Raw genomic sequence first — 14,718 nt, 5'->3', positions numbered from 1 at the left:
GTTCCTCCCATGTGCTAAGCGCAAGAGAAACGCTGACCACACGAGCTCGAGACAGAATTCTGTTCGAAGAGACGTGAGAAACCCTTTCCTTTTTTGGCTGCCACGTCACCCAATGCTGATTTGGCTGGTTCCTCCCATGTGCTAAGCGCAAGAGAAACGCTGACTACGAGCTCCGGACAGAATTCTGTTCGAAGAGACGTGAGAAACCCAAGGAATACCAAAATGGAGATCTTCCAGAAAACTCTTAGACTACCTTGCATGTAATGAAAAGAGAGGACATTTATTCCTAAAGCGCTCTTTCTCTTTCTCATTCAGCTTCTATGCACAAGGGGTTTCTCACACCGAGGTATCACTGTCCCTCTGCGCGCTGTATTGTTGCTGCGCGGAAGCGCGTTTAGACGTAGGGTCTCTTCTCGCCATTGCCATGACTCGGAGGTCCATGCGCTACGTTTCTTCAATTCTGCGGCCCCTGGCCTCAGACATCACGCGCCTCGACAGAGATGCTGCTATCAAGGTATGATTGTTGTCCAAGAGCTATTGAAGACATAGCCGACACACAGTTCTTGTCTCGCCATGGCCGAAGCACTGTTGTTCTCATGGACAGAAGCACTTATTGTTCTCATGGACAGAAGCACTTATTGTTCTAGCTGTGGCTGCTTACCAACCTCGCATTTTGCACTCATAACATGCATCTTGATTGTTTCTTAGGGTTCGCGATACTCCAGGCGAATATCTACTCTGTGTTCCTTTAGGACACCAACCTCGCAATCCCTCGTTCCTATTTCACTGCAGCCTCAGTTCTTGCCCTTGAACAGCACCAGCGCATGGCCGAGATTGAATTCTTGGGGAGTCAGAAGGGAGGCCACTGCAGCCGAGAATGCCTCTAGTAGTGCCGCTGAGAGTGCTACTCCTGGAGCAGCTGCTCTTGCTTCAGATCATTCCACACCTCAGGAAAATGAAGCAACATCCGTTCCAATAGGTGCTGAAAAGCACACATATCAGGCCGAGGTACAGAAGTTGCATTTTGGCGTTAACATTCTAATAAACCAACAGCATGCATAACTGTGGGGATAGAGAAATGAAATGAATAAAATGTGATATTAACGTCTTCAAAAGGCCAGAATGACCTATGAGACAAAAGTTACAATCAAAGGTCCGATACAAGCAGTCTGTGGAACGAGAAAGATAATATAAAGAGGGGTATAATCAGATGAGTGATAGCATGGGGGGGGGGAGGTGGGTGGGGGGGGAGAGAGAGAGAGAGAGAGAGAGAGAGAGAGAGAGAGAGATTACGTTGGGGGGGACCTGCGTACTATGCAAGCTGTGTATATATAATGAAATGGGCATAGATCATTCTATGCCACCCTCATGAATGGAGTATAAACCATTAATGTTGACTCCCTATGGTGGTGTATGTCTATGTCACGAAGGATGTCCTGGACCTCATAGAGTTCTCGAGGGTTCAAGTGTCACGTGCACACCCATGCCATGTCATAAATCTCAGCATATTTAGCATATTCCCTGGTTTAGACAGCATTTAGGGCATTAGCAAGGCTGGTATATGGTCTTGTGAGCGATCGGCAGCATCATGGGCATTGTCGGCAGCATGAACAACATCAAGGCAACATGTGTGAACATCAGACAGCATTTAATACTGATTTACAGCAAGTCGTGGGCATATAAACAGGCTGACAGCCCTTCATCTGGCCGACTTGCTCTCCCAAGGCCTATATAAGCGGTAGGCATCATTTGTACAATCCATCTATTCCCTCTTTTGGATTAGGTCATCATGTAGGTAGGAGAAATGCATTAGCCACCTTTTGGGCAGGCCAAAGGCCTCATGAATTTGTAAAGTCATACATCTTTTTGTAACATAGTAATGTACTGAATACCAACAACCATCTCTCTCTCTTCTTTGTCTAATCATTTCATTAAGCATCTACAAGTGTTCCATAATCAGGCTGAGGGCTGGTGTGTGAAAACAGTGTTCTCTCATGGTCTCCTTTTTGGCCTGAGAGGGGGGGTGTGAAAACAGTATTTTATCCAGCCCTAAAAAAGTGAATGCTTCAGGTTTCTTTTGTGGAAAATCCTTGTTCACACCTTGGTTCCGCTTAGTGTGTGAAACATTGGTCAAGACTGGTGAAGGGACCAAACATTCCCTTATAAAGCAGTTGTCCGCAACTGTATAAACCTGATACCATTGAGATATCCTTCAAGAACAGTAGATGCATTGCTAATCCATAATATTTCAGCCATAAATCCAGATCCACGATCCAAGGTGAGATACGGTCACAAGAGCCAACCGTATCAAGAAACAAACTGTATCCATATCCTGAGTCAACAACTCTGATAAAAACCAGACATAGGCACAAGAGCCAACTGTGTCCAAAATATCCATAAATCCATAAGCTAGATAATAAGTAGACACAGTCACAAGAGGCAACTGTGTCCTGAATATCCATAGATCCATAAATCCATACGTAGCTTTAAGTACCCGCAAAAGAAAAGTAAGCAGAATACATAGCCACAAAACATCTTGCCATGCCATTGGGCTGCATAAGGACATCACCCCTATGATCCATATGCATGCCCAAGTCATATGGTTCACTAGGGTAACGACCCTTCCATGAAACCATACATGCTCGCCAGGGTTTTCCCTTCCACGAGGCTTCACTCACCAGGGCAACTGCCCTTCCATGAGTTCATACGACACTCACTAGGGTTACCACCCTTCCATGAATGAATCCATCGACAGTTGGCGTAGACATAGTCCCCTGCCAACGAGATGTTAGATAACATGACCCTTGACGTAGACATAAGTCCCAAGCCAACAAGGCGTCATGTCCACTCTACCACATGCACTCCGTGTCCATACTGAGAGCATACACTTTAGAGGAGAGATGGGCTCAAGTTCACTCTACCACATGCACTCTGTCACGACCCTGTGTTTATCTCTGGACAGTATGCAGGTGTGCACGGGGACATGGTGGACAATGTGAATGGCATCAGTTTGGAGTTGAAAAGGAAACCCATGTGTGGACAACCCCAAGTGTGAAGGGGACAAAGAGATTTTAATTTATAAGGTATTATAACCTTTGATGGTTCAAAAAGCTATTTTGGGAGACACGCCTTTTTCTATTGCTCTTGCTTTTTAGGAGAAAAGCGGGCTGTTTTCAAGCGCCTCCCTATTGGTGAAAAGGGGGGAGGGTTGAAGAGCAGACAAGGGGGTGCTTCTTCTTGGATGGCTGGTCACCAGGGAGCACAGCGGCACACAGAGTTGTAGCACAGGGCTTGGCTTGTTCTCTCTCTCTCTCTCTCTCTCTCTCTTTCTGTAACACGCAGAAGCTTTGGGGGTCTTCTTTTAGCCCTAAACACCACTAGAACATGTTGATGCAAAACGCAGACATGAAGAGAGAGTAGAGAGAGAGAGAGATGGCTGGAAATTCAGTATATATCATATAGTACAAAAAGGTACTTTTCTACAGCCCTAGACTGCCTCATACAAAAGTTGATAAAACACCCAAAATCTAGTCCCTACTTGGACCCTAAGGACCCAACTCATAAAGAGTTGAATGAATGAAACAATGAGCACACTTGCTATTTATATGCTTCTTGGACACTTGGCATACTGGCCAACTGCTGGTCGGCCAGTCAAAAATGCATTAAATGCTCTTCAATGTTGCCCAACTGGACTTCTTCACTTGTCATGATGCGCCTGTAGCCCGCCCTGTCCTCTGGTTCAGCCGACCACCTCTGTGAGCAACCGACAATCTTCCTTTCTTCTAACGCAGCCGTCAGGACCTCCTCTTCAAACCCTCTAGGCCTTGCTTCAAGTCCACACTGTCCACTTCTGTATCTTGTGCTCCCATTCCTAGCTCTAATGGTCTTTTTCTGGCTGCCCCTTTTGGATTAGCCCTGAGAATGTACATGAGCATGTCGTGCACATGACATCCCCCTCTCCTAAACTTGATGACGGGAATCCAACCCGTTCTTGGATGACTGTCATCATCCCAATCTTTTCCAGAAGTCCCTCTGTCATCCATCCATCTTTGGCAACCCTTTTCTCGGAAAACCCAGCCTGGTCTCCAAAACCACTCTGACTCTGAATAAGATCTATGCATCTGTTCCCTCCAGTCTCCAATCCATTCCTGCCCTGACTCTGAACACTGTCTTGGTCTTCATTCCTGAGAAATGAGTCTGGCACTCACATCACCCCTTGGAGGATAATCCTCCCTTGGGACCGTTGCCCCAGAACCTATCTGGCTCACAGGACTGCCATCCCCTCCCATCCCCTTTGGCTTTGTGGAACACCACCAACAAACCTCCTGGGAGCTCTTCCCGATTCTGTGCTCCTTGCCTTGGGCTTCGTATCCGTGTACTTTCTTGTACCTTGGACCTAGACACCATCATATGAGACTGATTCAGTATTTAGCTTTGCTTGAGCCTGATGCTCTGATACCAATGTAACACGCGGAAGCTCTGGGGGGTCTTCTTTCAGCCCTAAACACCATTGGAACATGCTGATGCAAAACGTAGACATGAAGAGAGAGTAGAGAGAGAGATATGGCTGGAAATTCAGTATATATCATATAGTACAAAAAGGTACTTTTCTACAGCCCTAGGCTGCCTCATACAAAAGGTGATAAAACACCCAAAATCTAGTCCCTACTTGGACCCTAAGGACCCAACTCATAAAGAGTTGAATGAATGAAACAATGAGCACACTTGCTATTTATATGCTTCCTGGACACTTGGCATACTGGCCAACTGCTGGTTGGCCAGTCAAAAATGCATTAAATGCTCTTGAACGCTGCCCAACTGGACTTCTTCACTTGTCATGATGCGCCTGCAGCCTGCCCTGTACTCTGGTGCCCTGTACTCTGGTTCAACCGACCACCTCTGTGAGCAGCCGACAGCAGTCTTGTACAACCGACAGTCTTCCTTTCTTCTAACGCAGCAGTCAGGACGACCTCTTCATGCCCTCTAGGCCTTGCTCCAAGTCCACACTGTCCACTTCTGTATCTTGTGCGCCAATTCCTAGCTCTAATGGTCTTTTTCTGGCTGCCCCTTTTGGATTAGCCCTGAGAGTGTACATGAGCATGTCTTGCACATGACACTTTCTCGCTTGGCACATGGGCAGGCTAGACTGCGTTGGCCTTTTTCTCTCTCGTGAAAAGTGGCGCAGAACTGCAGGAAATGCAGCGCTGTCCATGCCTTTGGGAAGGAGGTCAGGCTGCAGCACGTGTACTTTCCTCTCTTGGCTATTGGCGAGCTGCAGACGGTTGTGGATGGGAGGCGCAGGTCTGCACCTTCTCTCTCTCTTGTGGAAGGCTGTGCAGGACTGTAGGTCTCTCTCTCTCTCTCTCTCTCTTCGAGGGCAGCTGCAGCCAGGAAGAGGTGTTTTTCTGTGTTTTCTCTCTCTTTTGGAAGGGGGGTGGCCAGACTACAGGCAGTGCACAGAGATGAACAGGCTTATCTCTCTCTCTCTCTCTCTCTCTCTCTCTCTCTCTCTCTCTCGTTTGGAAGAGGGATGGGCAGAACCGCAGGAGGACTAGAGGATAGTTTTGAGACGGTTTATGGGCTGTTTTTGGTTGGCTGCAAATTCAGCTATGTGCTTGGGTTTCCGGCTGCAAGTACAGGTCACTTGAATGTGTTTCTTGGCATGGGAGTGATGCAAGCTCGCATGGCTGCATGCTCATGGGGCAGATTGTTTTCTTCCTGCTAGAAAGGAATAGAGGGACCTACAATTATGGGCATCTCTATGTTTCCAGATGTTCCACGAGGGAACATGTAACTAGATGTATGCCGTTATTGGCACTGTTGTTGAATGGTGCTGTGAATGGTTCGTATGGAAACAGGACAAAGGTTTCAAAGGGAAACAGGCCTAAGGGTTTCACGTGGAAACAGGTCGTAGGTTGCTAGAGGAAACATGTTTATGGTTCTCCACGAGATAGGTCACATGCAGGCAGAAGGTACAAGAATGGACACATGTTTGGTACAACCTTGCTACTGATTGGACAGGGGACAAGGAATCCATGACAGAGATGGATAGTATCCTTGGAAGGTAGAGAGGGTTGGTACAGGTGTGTCGATTGTATTATACAGAAGCACTGGATGTGTCAGGGTGTGATGCTGTTCATAGGGTGAGGCTATGGATGGTTGTGGCAGCCCTGATCATGGAAGAAAGCTTCTGTACTCAATGTGTGAGAGTCTTTTGATGTGAACAATGGCTGGACTTGTTTGTGGATGCCGAGTGGATATGAAGCCAAGATGCAGAGTCTTTGTAGGCTTCGGGAGTTCTCCTGTGATGGCTGAGTTTCTAGCCTTATTGTAATCAAATCTCTTATAATCAATTAAAGAAATACCGTAAGGGACGCCACTGCGTTTTGGGGCCAATCAGTGTCCGTGTACTATTTGTAGGAGCACTCTAGCTCCCCCTATTTGTTTTCCTTTTCCTGGTTCTCAAAGGTGTTGAAGTGTTTTGTGTGCAAGTTTGTTTTTGCACCGCCCTTTAGTTTCGTCTGAAGGCTCGAGGCTGGTTCACACACTCCGTTTTGGTACTCTGACCACACACCTTAGAGGAGAGTTTGCACTCTGTGGTGGTATCCAAGTATACATACGTTGAACACATACAAATACATTTATGCATCAATCCACTAATATCAATCCTTTTCTGAAACACAATGTAGTTTCTAGAATTCCAGATTTCCCATAGACAACAGCACCTGATAATATTAAAGATCACATCAACATGTTCATCATTAGCTAATCATCTACCGAACAACTAGTCCCCCCATTGACCATGCACCCCTAAACAACTCTGGACCCATTTCCCAATCTTAACCCAAGCTACTCTAATAGCAGGGCAATCCCAAAATGTATGTTTCACATCTTCCAAGGCAGTCTTGCATCTGGGGAGATTTAGTAGGTATTTTCACTTCCCATATTGCCTTCCACTCTCTTCTCCAATAATTAGAGCTCCAATTCACTTTTCATATTCTGTTACAGTATCTCTGGATCCATTTTCCAATCTTAACCCAAGCTCGTCTAATAGCAAGTCAATCCCAAAATGTATGTTTCACATCTTCCAAGGGAGTCTTGCATCTGGGGCAGCCTCCACTTTGTGAAGTTCCTATGAACCAATTTAAAGCCAATGGGCAAAGCTCCCATATAAACTCTCCACATAAAAACCTGAGATTTAGTAGGTATTTTCATTTCCCATATTGCCTTCCACTTCCTTCTCCAATAATTGGAGCTCCAATTCACTTTTCATATTCTGTTATAGTATCTTGATCACAGACTTGGAAGGCTCAAGTGTAGAACATAAGATAAGAATGAGTCACATGCATAAATATGCTGGTTCTCCATAAACATGTCTGCGTATAAAGGAGCCAAAGAGCTGTGTATAAAGCCCATGAATCATTGAGTCAATAATAACCATATAGATGTGTCGAATCATTGTATATGTATAAATCCTTGAGCAAAGATATGCCATAAACTTTGTCCATAGTCCTTGGACATATCTGTAAGAAAAACCATATAAACCAAGCTTTTCAACCATAATGTTTACCTGAAACAAGTCAAGGCAAACAAACAACACACAATTCTCCATGTACAGGCATACAAGGGTTAAGTGTCAAAAAACACTTACAAAAATTTGCAAAAAGTAGCAACTTTGCAAAACTCAAAGTATACTTAGCTTTTCTTGCCAAGTTCATCACGAAGCCAAAAGAAATATCTCCTCAGCATACGCATAAGAATCTTGAGAGATAGCTATCAGAATATGCAGCGGAAATGATAACCAAACTTGGGTAGACAAGAGCAAGTAGACTGCAGAAAATAAACAGCACAAGAAACACAGAGAGATAGGTGTGTAAACTCTTCTCTATACACAAGATCCCGGAAAAACTGAATGAGAAAGTGGTGGGAGCTGAGGGGCTATATATACATCCCAGATAGGGCAGTCGGCCAGCAGAAATAGTGCCCACGACTGAAGAAAAAATCCCACGACTGCATAAATGCAGTCGGCCAGCATACAGATGCCCACGACTGATGAAAACCAGTCGGCCAGCAGCCCTGAAGCCCACGACTGATGAACATCCAGTCGGCCAGCACTGGGGTGCTCCTGGCATCATCTGGCAGCCCTCCCACCACTAGGAAAAATGGAAAAAAAAAGGGAAAAATACGGGGAGTGTAGAAAAATGATAAAACACCTCATAAGGGCGGGCACACCCACAACAAAGGCCCTGGTGTATACAAATAGACAGGAGATGACTTGTAACACCCCCTCTCAGCTCCTGGCTGTGAAACCAACCCGAGGGAGCTGGAGTGCCGCCTAAGCGTAGCCTGAGGTAGAGACTTCGTGAAGAGGTCCGCCGCATTGTCCTCCGTCGAACAATAAAGTAGCAAGATGTCACCAGCCAAGATCTTCTCACGTACAAAGTGATACTGTATCTCTATATGCTTGGTCCGGGCATGGAAAACCGGGTTCCGAGCAATAGCTATACAACTCTGGTTATCGCACTGGATGACTGTGGGCTCCCTCTGTGGAAACCCAATCTCGCCTAGCAGCCTCCGCAGCCATACAACCTCACAAGCAGCCCGATACTCTGCCTCTGTCGAAGAAAGGGCAATAGTTGGTTGCCTCTTGCTGCTCCAGGAAACTGCTCTTGAGCCGAGGGTAAAACTGTATCCTGAAGTAGATCTCCTCGTGTCTGGATCTCCTCCCCAATCTGAGTCACTCCAACCTTGGAGCTTGACTCCATTCCCTCATGTGTAAAAGAGTCCCAGATCCTTCGTACTCTGCAGATACCGCAAGATCCGCAATCCTGCGTCCCAATGAGTCTTCAATGACGTCTGCATAAAAGAGCTCAACAGCCCCACGGAGAAGCTAGTCCAATCTGGTGTTCAGCAACCAAATCAATGAACCAACCAACTTCCGGTACTGCGAGGCATCAACTGGCTCACAAGGATCTGTAACGGTTAACTTTGTGTTCGGGTCCATCGGCGAAGTAATAGGCTTGCAGTTCTCCATCCCAAAGGCCTCAAGCAACTCATGAACATACCGCTGCTGAGAGACGAAAAACCCCCTCTGGGTCTGCCAGATCTCCAATCCCAAGAAGAAGTGGAGTAAGCCTAAGTCGGTCATCACGGCGGAGCTTCTTCAGGTGAACTATGCTTTGATGTCTCGTATCATGTGGAACAAAGAGCCCACTTCCGTAAAGGAAGCCCTTTCACAGGATACTTGGAGGAAAGCCATGCAGGTGGAACTTGATGCCATCGAGAAGAAGAACACTTGGGAGTTGGTACCAAGGCCGTCGAAGCGGTCAGTCATTGGTGTCAAATGGGTCTTTAAGACCAAATACGCGTCTGATGGGTCGGTGGACAAACACAAAGCCAGGCTTGTGGCTAAAGGTTATGCTCAGCGGCCAGGCAGCGACTACGAGGATACCTTTGCACCGACAACGCAGATGACCACGATTTGGACTGTTCTTGCCCTTGCTTCTTCTCAGAGGTGGCCTGTGTACCAGATGGACGTAAAATCTACGTTCCTTAATGGTGACCTGCAGGAGGAGGTGTACGTTGAGCAGCCTCCAGGCTTTATTGATGGTTAACAGGTTACGTAAGGCCTTGTATGGTCTTAAGCAGGCTCCCAGGGCTTGGAATCAGAAGATTGATTCCTTCTTTATTCGGACTGGATTTCAGAGATCGGTTGCAGATCCGAACCTGTATCTCTTTCGTGAACGCGGCATGTTCACACTTATCATCCTTTATGTGGATGATCTCATTCTCACCGGCGGTCAAGTGGAGCACATTGGAGCGACGAAGGCTGCCTTGTCAAAGGAGTATCTCGGTCTCGATGTGATCTTCGAGGGCCGTCCTCTGTGGTCCACTCGGAGGGTAGCTCCGTGACACCTGACTCTCGAAGGGTGTCTAATAACCACCTAGGTACTCGAACAGATCGTGGAGCCTCCTGTGATCGCGGGGGCTCAACTCCAGCTGCGGGCTCAACCTCCTGTGATGACTATGACTGAGGTGGATCAACTGGAGTGATAGCCTGGGAATCATCATCAGACTCCTCTGGATCTCCAAGAAGTGGCGGCTCCTCGACAGTGGATGCTGGAACATGCTCGTCAAAGACCACATCCCGGCTGACAACAATCTCGTTCCTCTCTGGATCATACAACCTGTATCCCTTGGAAAGAGAGTTATATCCCACAAATACCAACTTGCGGGACTTGGAGTCAAGCTTCCCCCTCTGCTTCTTCGGAACATGTACGTACGCGTCACTCCCAAAGACACGGAAGTGCGAGACATCGGGTTTCCTGCCAAAATATGCCTCAAATGGAGTCATATGGGGTACAGAAGTCGTCGGAGAGCGGTTAATGGTATGGACAGCCGTTGCCACAGCCTCACCCCAAAGTGGACGAGGAAGATCACGATGCTCCAGCATGGTCCTCGCCATCTCCACCACAGTCCTGTTCTTACGTTCAACAACTCCATTCTCCGAAGGCGATCCGGTATCAGCCAATTCCCTTTTGATGCCATGGTCTGCACAAAACCTGAAAAATACAGTCGAGGAGAATTCACCTCCTTTATCAGCCCTGAGAGTCTTAACCTGATATCCAGACTCTTTCTCCACCATCACGTGCCAATCCTTGAACCGAGCAAAAGCCTGGTCCTTCTGGGAAAGAAAGTAGACCCACGTGAATCTGGTACAATCATCAACAAGCAGCATGAAGTAGAGAGATCCTCCCAAGGATGGAATCTGCTGTGGTCCACACAAGTCAGTGTGAATCAACTCCAATGGTTTCGAAGCCCGCTTGGAAGCCTGCTTCGGAAAGGATTCCCTGTGCTACTTACCATGTATGCAAGAACTGCAGCGTCCTTGCCTATTACCAACATCTGGCAAGCCAACCACCATTTGGTCCCGGAAGGCGCGCCGCAAAGCATCCACATTTAAGTGGCTAAAACGAAAGTGCCACAAATCTCCGACCTGAGAGCTTGTCAATGAGGAGAGTGCAGAGAGCTTGTAGATGCCATTCTCCACACCGCCTTCCCAAACAACTTTGCCTGTCTCACGGTCCCTTAGAGCAACTGAATGCTCCTCAAATTCCACCCGAAAGCCAGTCTTGCATACCTCATGCACTGACAGAAGATGAAAACCCAGAGCAGGGACATAAAGAACACGGGAAGCATGCTTGCCCCCCTTGCCGTCGGGAATAATCTCCATCCGGCCCTCACTATGTATCGGAATAGTGGAGTTATCGCCAATAAAGATACGACCTGACTGTCGTTTTAGATCCAGAAAGAAGTCACGGGATGGAGTCGTGTGCCTGGAAGCACCACTGTCGAGAATCCATTCTCGGGTATCCTTCGCGGTGAAGCCAACTGCCTCCTCGCTCGAAGATGATGAATCATCGGAGTCCACCATCTCTAAGTGCACAAATGCCAGAGTCTTTGCAGCTGAGGCTGAGGAATCAACACTCTTCCCTAGGGCACTTCCTCCAGTAGTGGCCTTTCTCGCCACAATCATTACAAGATCTTTCGGCCTTCAGCTTCTCTCGTTCTAGATCAGGCTTCTTCTCAGAAGACTTCTCCGGTGAAGCCTTCCCTTTGCCCTTGTTGGTATTACGGCCTTTCGACCGCCGGCCAGTTAAGGCCTCCGAACCTCTGCCGTGGGGAGGGTTCGTGAAACGTTCCTCCTGGTCCAAGACCATTGGCACAAGCTCCTCCCAAGTAATGGTGCTAAGCCTGCCACTCGTGATCAATGAGGAATAGAATGCAGAATACTGACCAGGCAAGTGGGAAAGTAACGTGATGGCCATATCTTCGGATGATATCTCTTTCCCAGCTTGAAGGACTTCCTGCTGAAGGGCCTGCAGCTTGTTAATGTGTTCCCGCATCGTCGAGGACTTTGCAGGGTTCATAACCCGCATCTGCACTTCCAAGGATATCCGCTTCATGGGTGACACCCTCTTATACAAAGAAGCCAAGTGTTTCCATATGCCTCTCGCCAACGTCATGTGCTTCACATGGTTGATCACCTGTGGTGTGCAATTGAGGAAAATAAACGACCGGACCCTGGCGTTGACACGATCCCACATGTGTGCCTATGCCTCGCGGTCCTTCCTCGTCGATAATAACTCCCCTTCCTCAGCTTCCGGCTGTGGCACCCCAATGATAATAAAATCAGCAAGGTCATATGACTCCAAAACTGACTCCATCATGACCTTCCAGATGCCGTAATTGGACCCGTCCAACTGACGATCCACTGGGAACGTGGGGAGAGTCGGAATCTTCACGTGCTTCTCAGCCATCTCTAGTAAATCTGCCATCGCGGAGAGTAACCTGAAAGGGTGGGTGGGTGGGAAAAAAAATCTGAAAATCTGCAAGTGGCTGTCCAGCACCTTTGCCCGCCTTCCTCTTGCACCTTCTCTTCCCGTTCAGCCCGAAACAGTCCACCAATCAGCAACCTGTTGCTCCCCCTCTTGCTCAGAAAAAACGCCCAAGATCTCCTAGAGCCTAGGGCTCTGATACCATGTCAGAATATGCAACGGAAATGATAACCAAACTTGGGTAGACAAGAGCAAGTAGACTGCAGAAAATAAACAGCACAAGAAACACAGAGAGATAGGTGTGTAAACTCTTCTCTATACACAAGATCCTGGAAAAACTGAATGAGAAAGTGGTGGGAGCTGAGGGGCTATATATACATCCCAGATAGGGCAGTCGGCCAGCAGAAATAGTGCCCACGACTGAAGAAAAAATCCGCATAAATGCAGTCGGCCAGCATACAGATGCCCACGATTGATGAAAACCAGTCGGGCCAGCAGCCCTGAAGCCCACGACTGATGAACATCCAGTCGGCCAGCACTGGGGTGCTCCTGGCATCATCTAGCAGCCCTCCCACCACTAGGAAAAATGGGAAAAAATACGGGGAGTGTAGAAAAATGATAAAACACCTCATAAGGGCGGGCACACCCACAACAAAGGCCTTGGTGTATACAAATAGACAGGAGATGACTTCTAACAATAGCTCCATATAGCTTGCTCATAAACTTGATTTATAATCCACAATAATTCATATGGAAGAAGTGTTGAACACAGGCACATAAAAACCAACTCCATATTCCGAGGATAAAATCTGTGAATCCTTAAATTCTTAGACCAAGCTGTCTACTGCACATGATTGCTTCCATAGGCTCAATAGCAAAACTGTTGGTCAGTGTAGTCTCCACTTTTGATCTTTTCTCTTTTTCATTATTGGAAGAAAGCCTCTTGCTTCAGAGAAAGCCTATCCTCTGATACCAATGTCACAAGCAAGGGACTCCTGGAACAATAATAGACCTACACTTCAAATACCAGACAGAGCATGGATAACACAGCGGAAGAACCATAAACAATACAATAACACCGCATTGAGCCGGAACGGCCGGCCCCCTAGGAACTTCTTTATTCACATAGAAGCTTTTAAAAGATACCAAGGTGCGGGTGCATACATCACCAGATTTTCCACAAAGCATCAGCACATCTCTTGCCTAGATTGAAACCGGGTTATGGACACATAACGCAGTAATTCTTTCAATTAAATACCTGGACTTTATGACACACACACAAACAGAATCCTCGCTCCCTCGCTCAACACCAGATTGGCCCCGAAGTCCGGCGCCCCTTTTGGTATTTATTTATCAATTAATTCAAAGGAAATTACAAGGGTATGGTATCTGTAGTTACAAGAGCAATTCACAGCCAAGAAACCCCTGTTCTTAGGAAATTTCGGCAGCATTTCGGTACATAAACCTTCCCTGAACAAAATCCCAAGTCCCGGCTCCTCTTCCTTGGCCTTCTACAGCTGAATATAGGTTAAGAGAGGCTGTGGGGAGCAAGCTCAACCCTCAGTGCATAGAGAACAGGGAAGGGGAAGCTCCAATAGCTCTTAACTTGCAACAATCCACCTGCTCCCCACAAAAATGAGCCCAGGGGGGAAGATAATGAGGCGCCCAGCCTCATGTACTTAGAAACTGGCCTAAAAGCTGCCACATGGCAGTCATGCAGCTCGTTTCCCGTTCCAGCAGTCCGGTCTAAAAATCTCCCAATTTGCTAACATTTGACATCAGTCCTTTGGTGATTATTGATCCTTGCAACATTCCGAAGAGATTGACGCGAAGAGATTTCAAATCTGATGACTGTCCAAAAATAGCAGTTTCCCTAAAATTTAGGAGATATGCCCAAAGCATTCCTTTAGGTCGTCTGACCAACATTCTCTTTCGTGACCACATCAGAAAACGTAATGTGGTCATGATACAGTGACTTTTTCATTTCATGGACATTCACAAATGTGTATCTACATTTATGGCCAGGCACACTGTCCTGCACCATTCTCAGTGGCCAAGTACACTGTCGTTCGTCAAGTTTTCAGTGCCCAATCTTTTGGGATTTCAGGGTCCCAAGGCTCAAGTAAACCATCAGTCGCACGAAGTCCCAATGGTCCACCTTCTCTGGTCATGCAATGTCGAAGCTTGATTCAAGAGATATCTGAGGGTAGAAATCAACAGCAACTAAAGAACAAAAAGAAAAAGAAAATATATGTATTTACTTAGGTAAATACAAGGAAAGCAACTGCAAAAGTTCACCACCTGGTGACATAGATATCCATCCAGTGCCAAGATACAAACACAGCACCCAAAAGGCATCTGAAGACTGTCTCAAAACAGT

At 47.0% G+C, this 14,718-nt stretch overlaps 1 protein-coding gene across 1 annotated transcript in view; it reads left to right on the top strand.

The window, feature by feature from the left end:
* The first annotated feature begins 215 nt into the window (after window positions 1-215).
* The window catches only part of LOC147617511 (heat shock protein 90-5, chloroplastic-like), a 55,115-nt gene continuing 40,612 nt past the window's right edge, over window positions 216-14,718 (top strand). Inside the window, exons 1-2 of the mRNA XM_086775768.1 lie at window positions 216-514; window positions 709-1,008. Coding sequence (XP_086631894.1) covers window positions 425-514; window positions 709-1,008 — 390 coding nt within the window. The 5' untranslated portion in view covers window positions 216-424. The remainder of the gene's footprint in view (window positions 515-708; window positions 1,009-14,718) is intronic.

This window comes from Cibotium barometz, chromosome 36 (assembly GCF_041138505.1).
Source record: "Cibotium barometz isolate CiBa-2024 chromosome 36, ASM4113850v1, whole genome shotgun sequence".
Lineage (NCBI taxonomy): Eukaryota > Viridiplantae > Streptophyta > Polypodiopsida > Cyatheales > Cibotiaceae > Cibotium > Cibotium barometz.
This window is presented reverse-complemented; position numbering and strand designations above follow the sequence as displayed.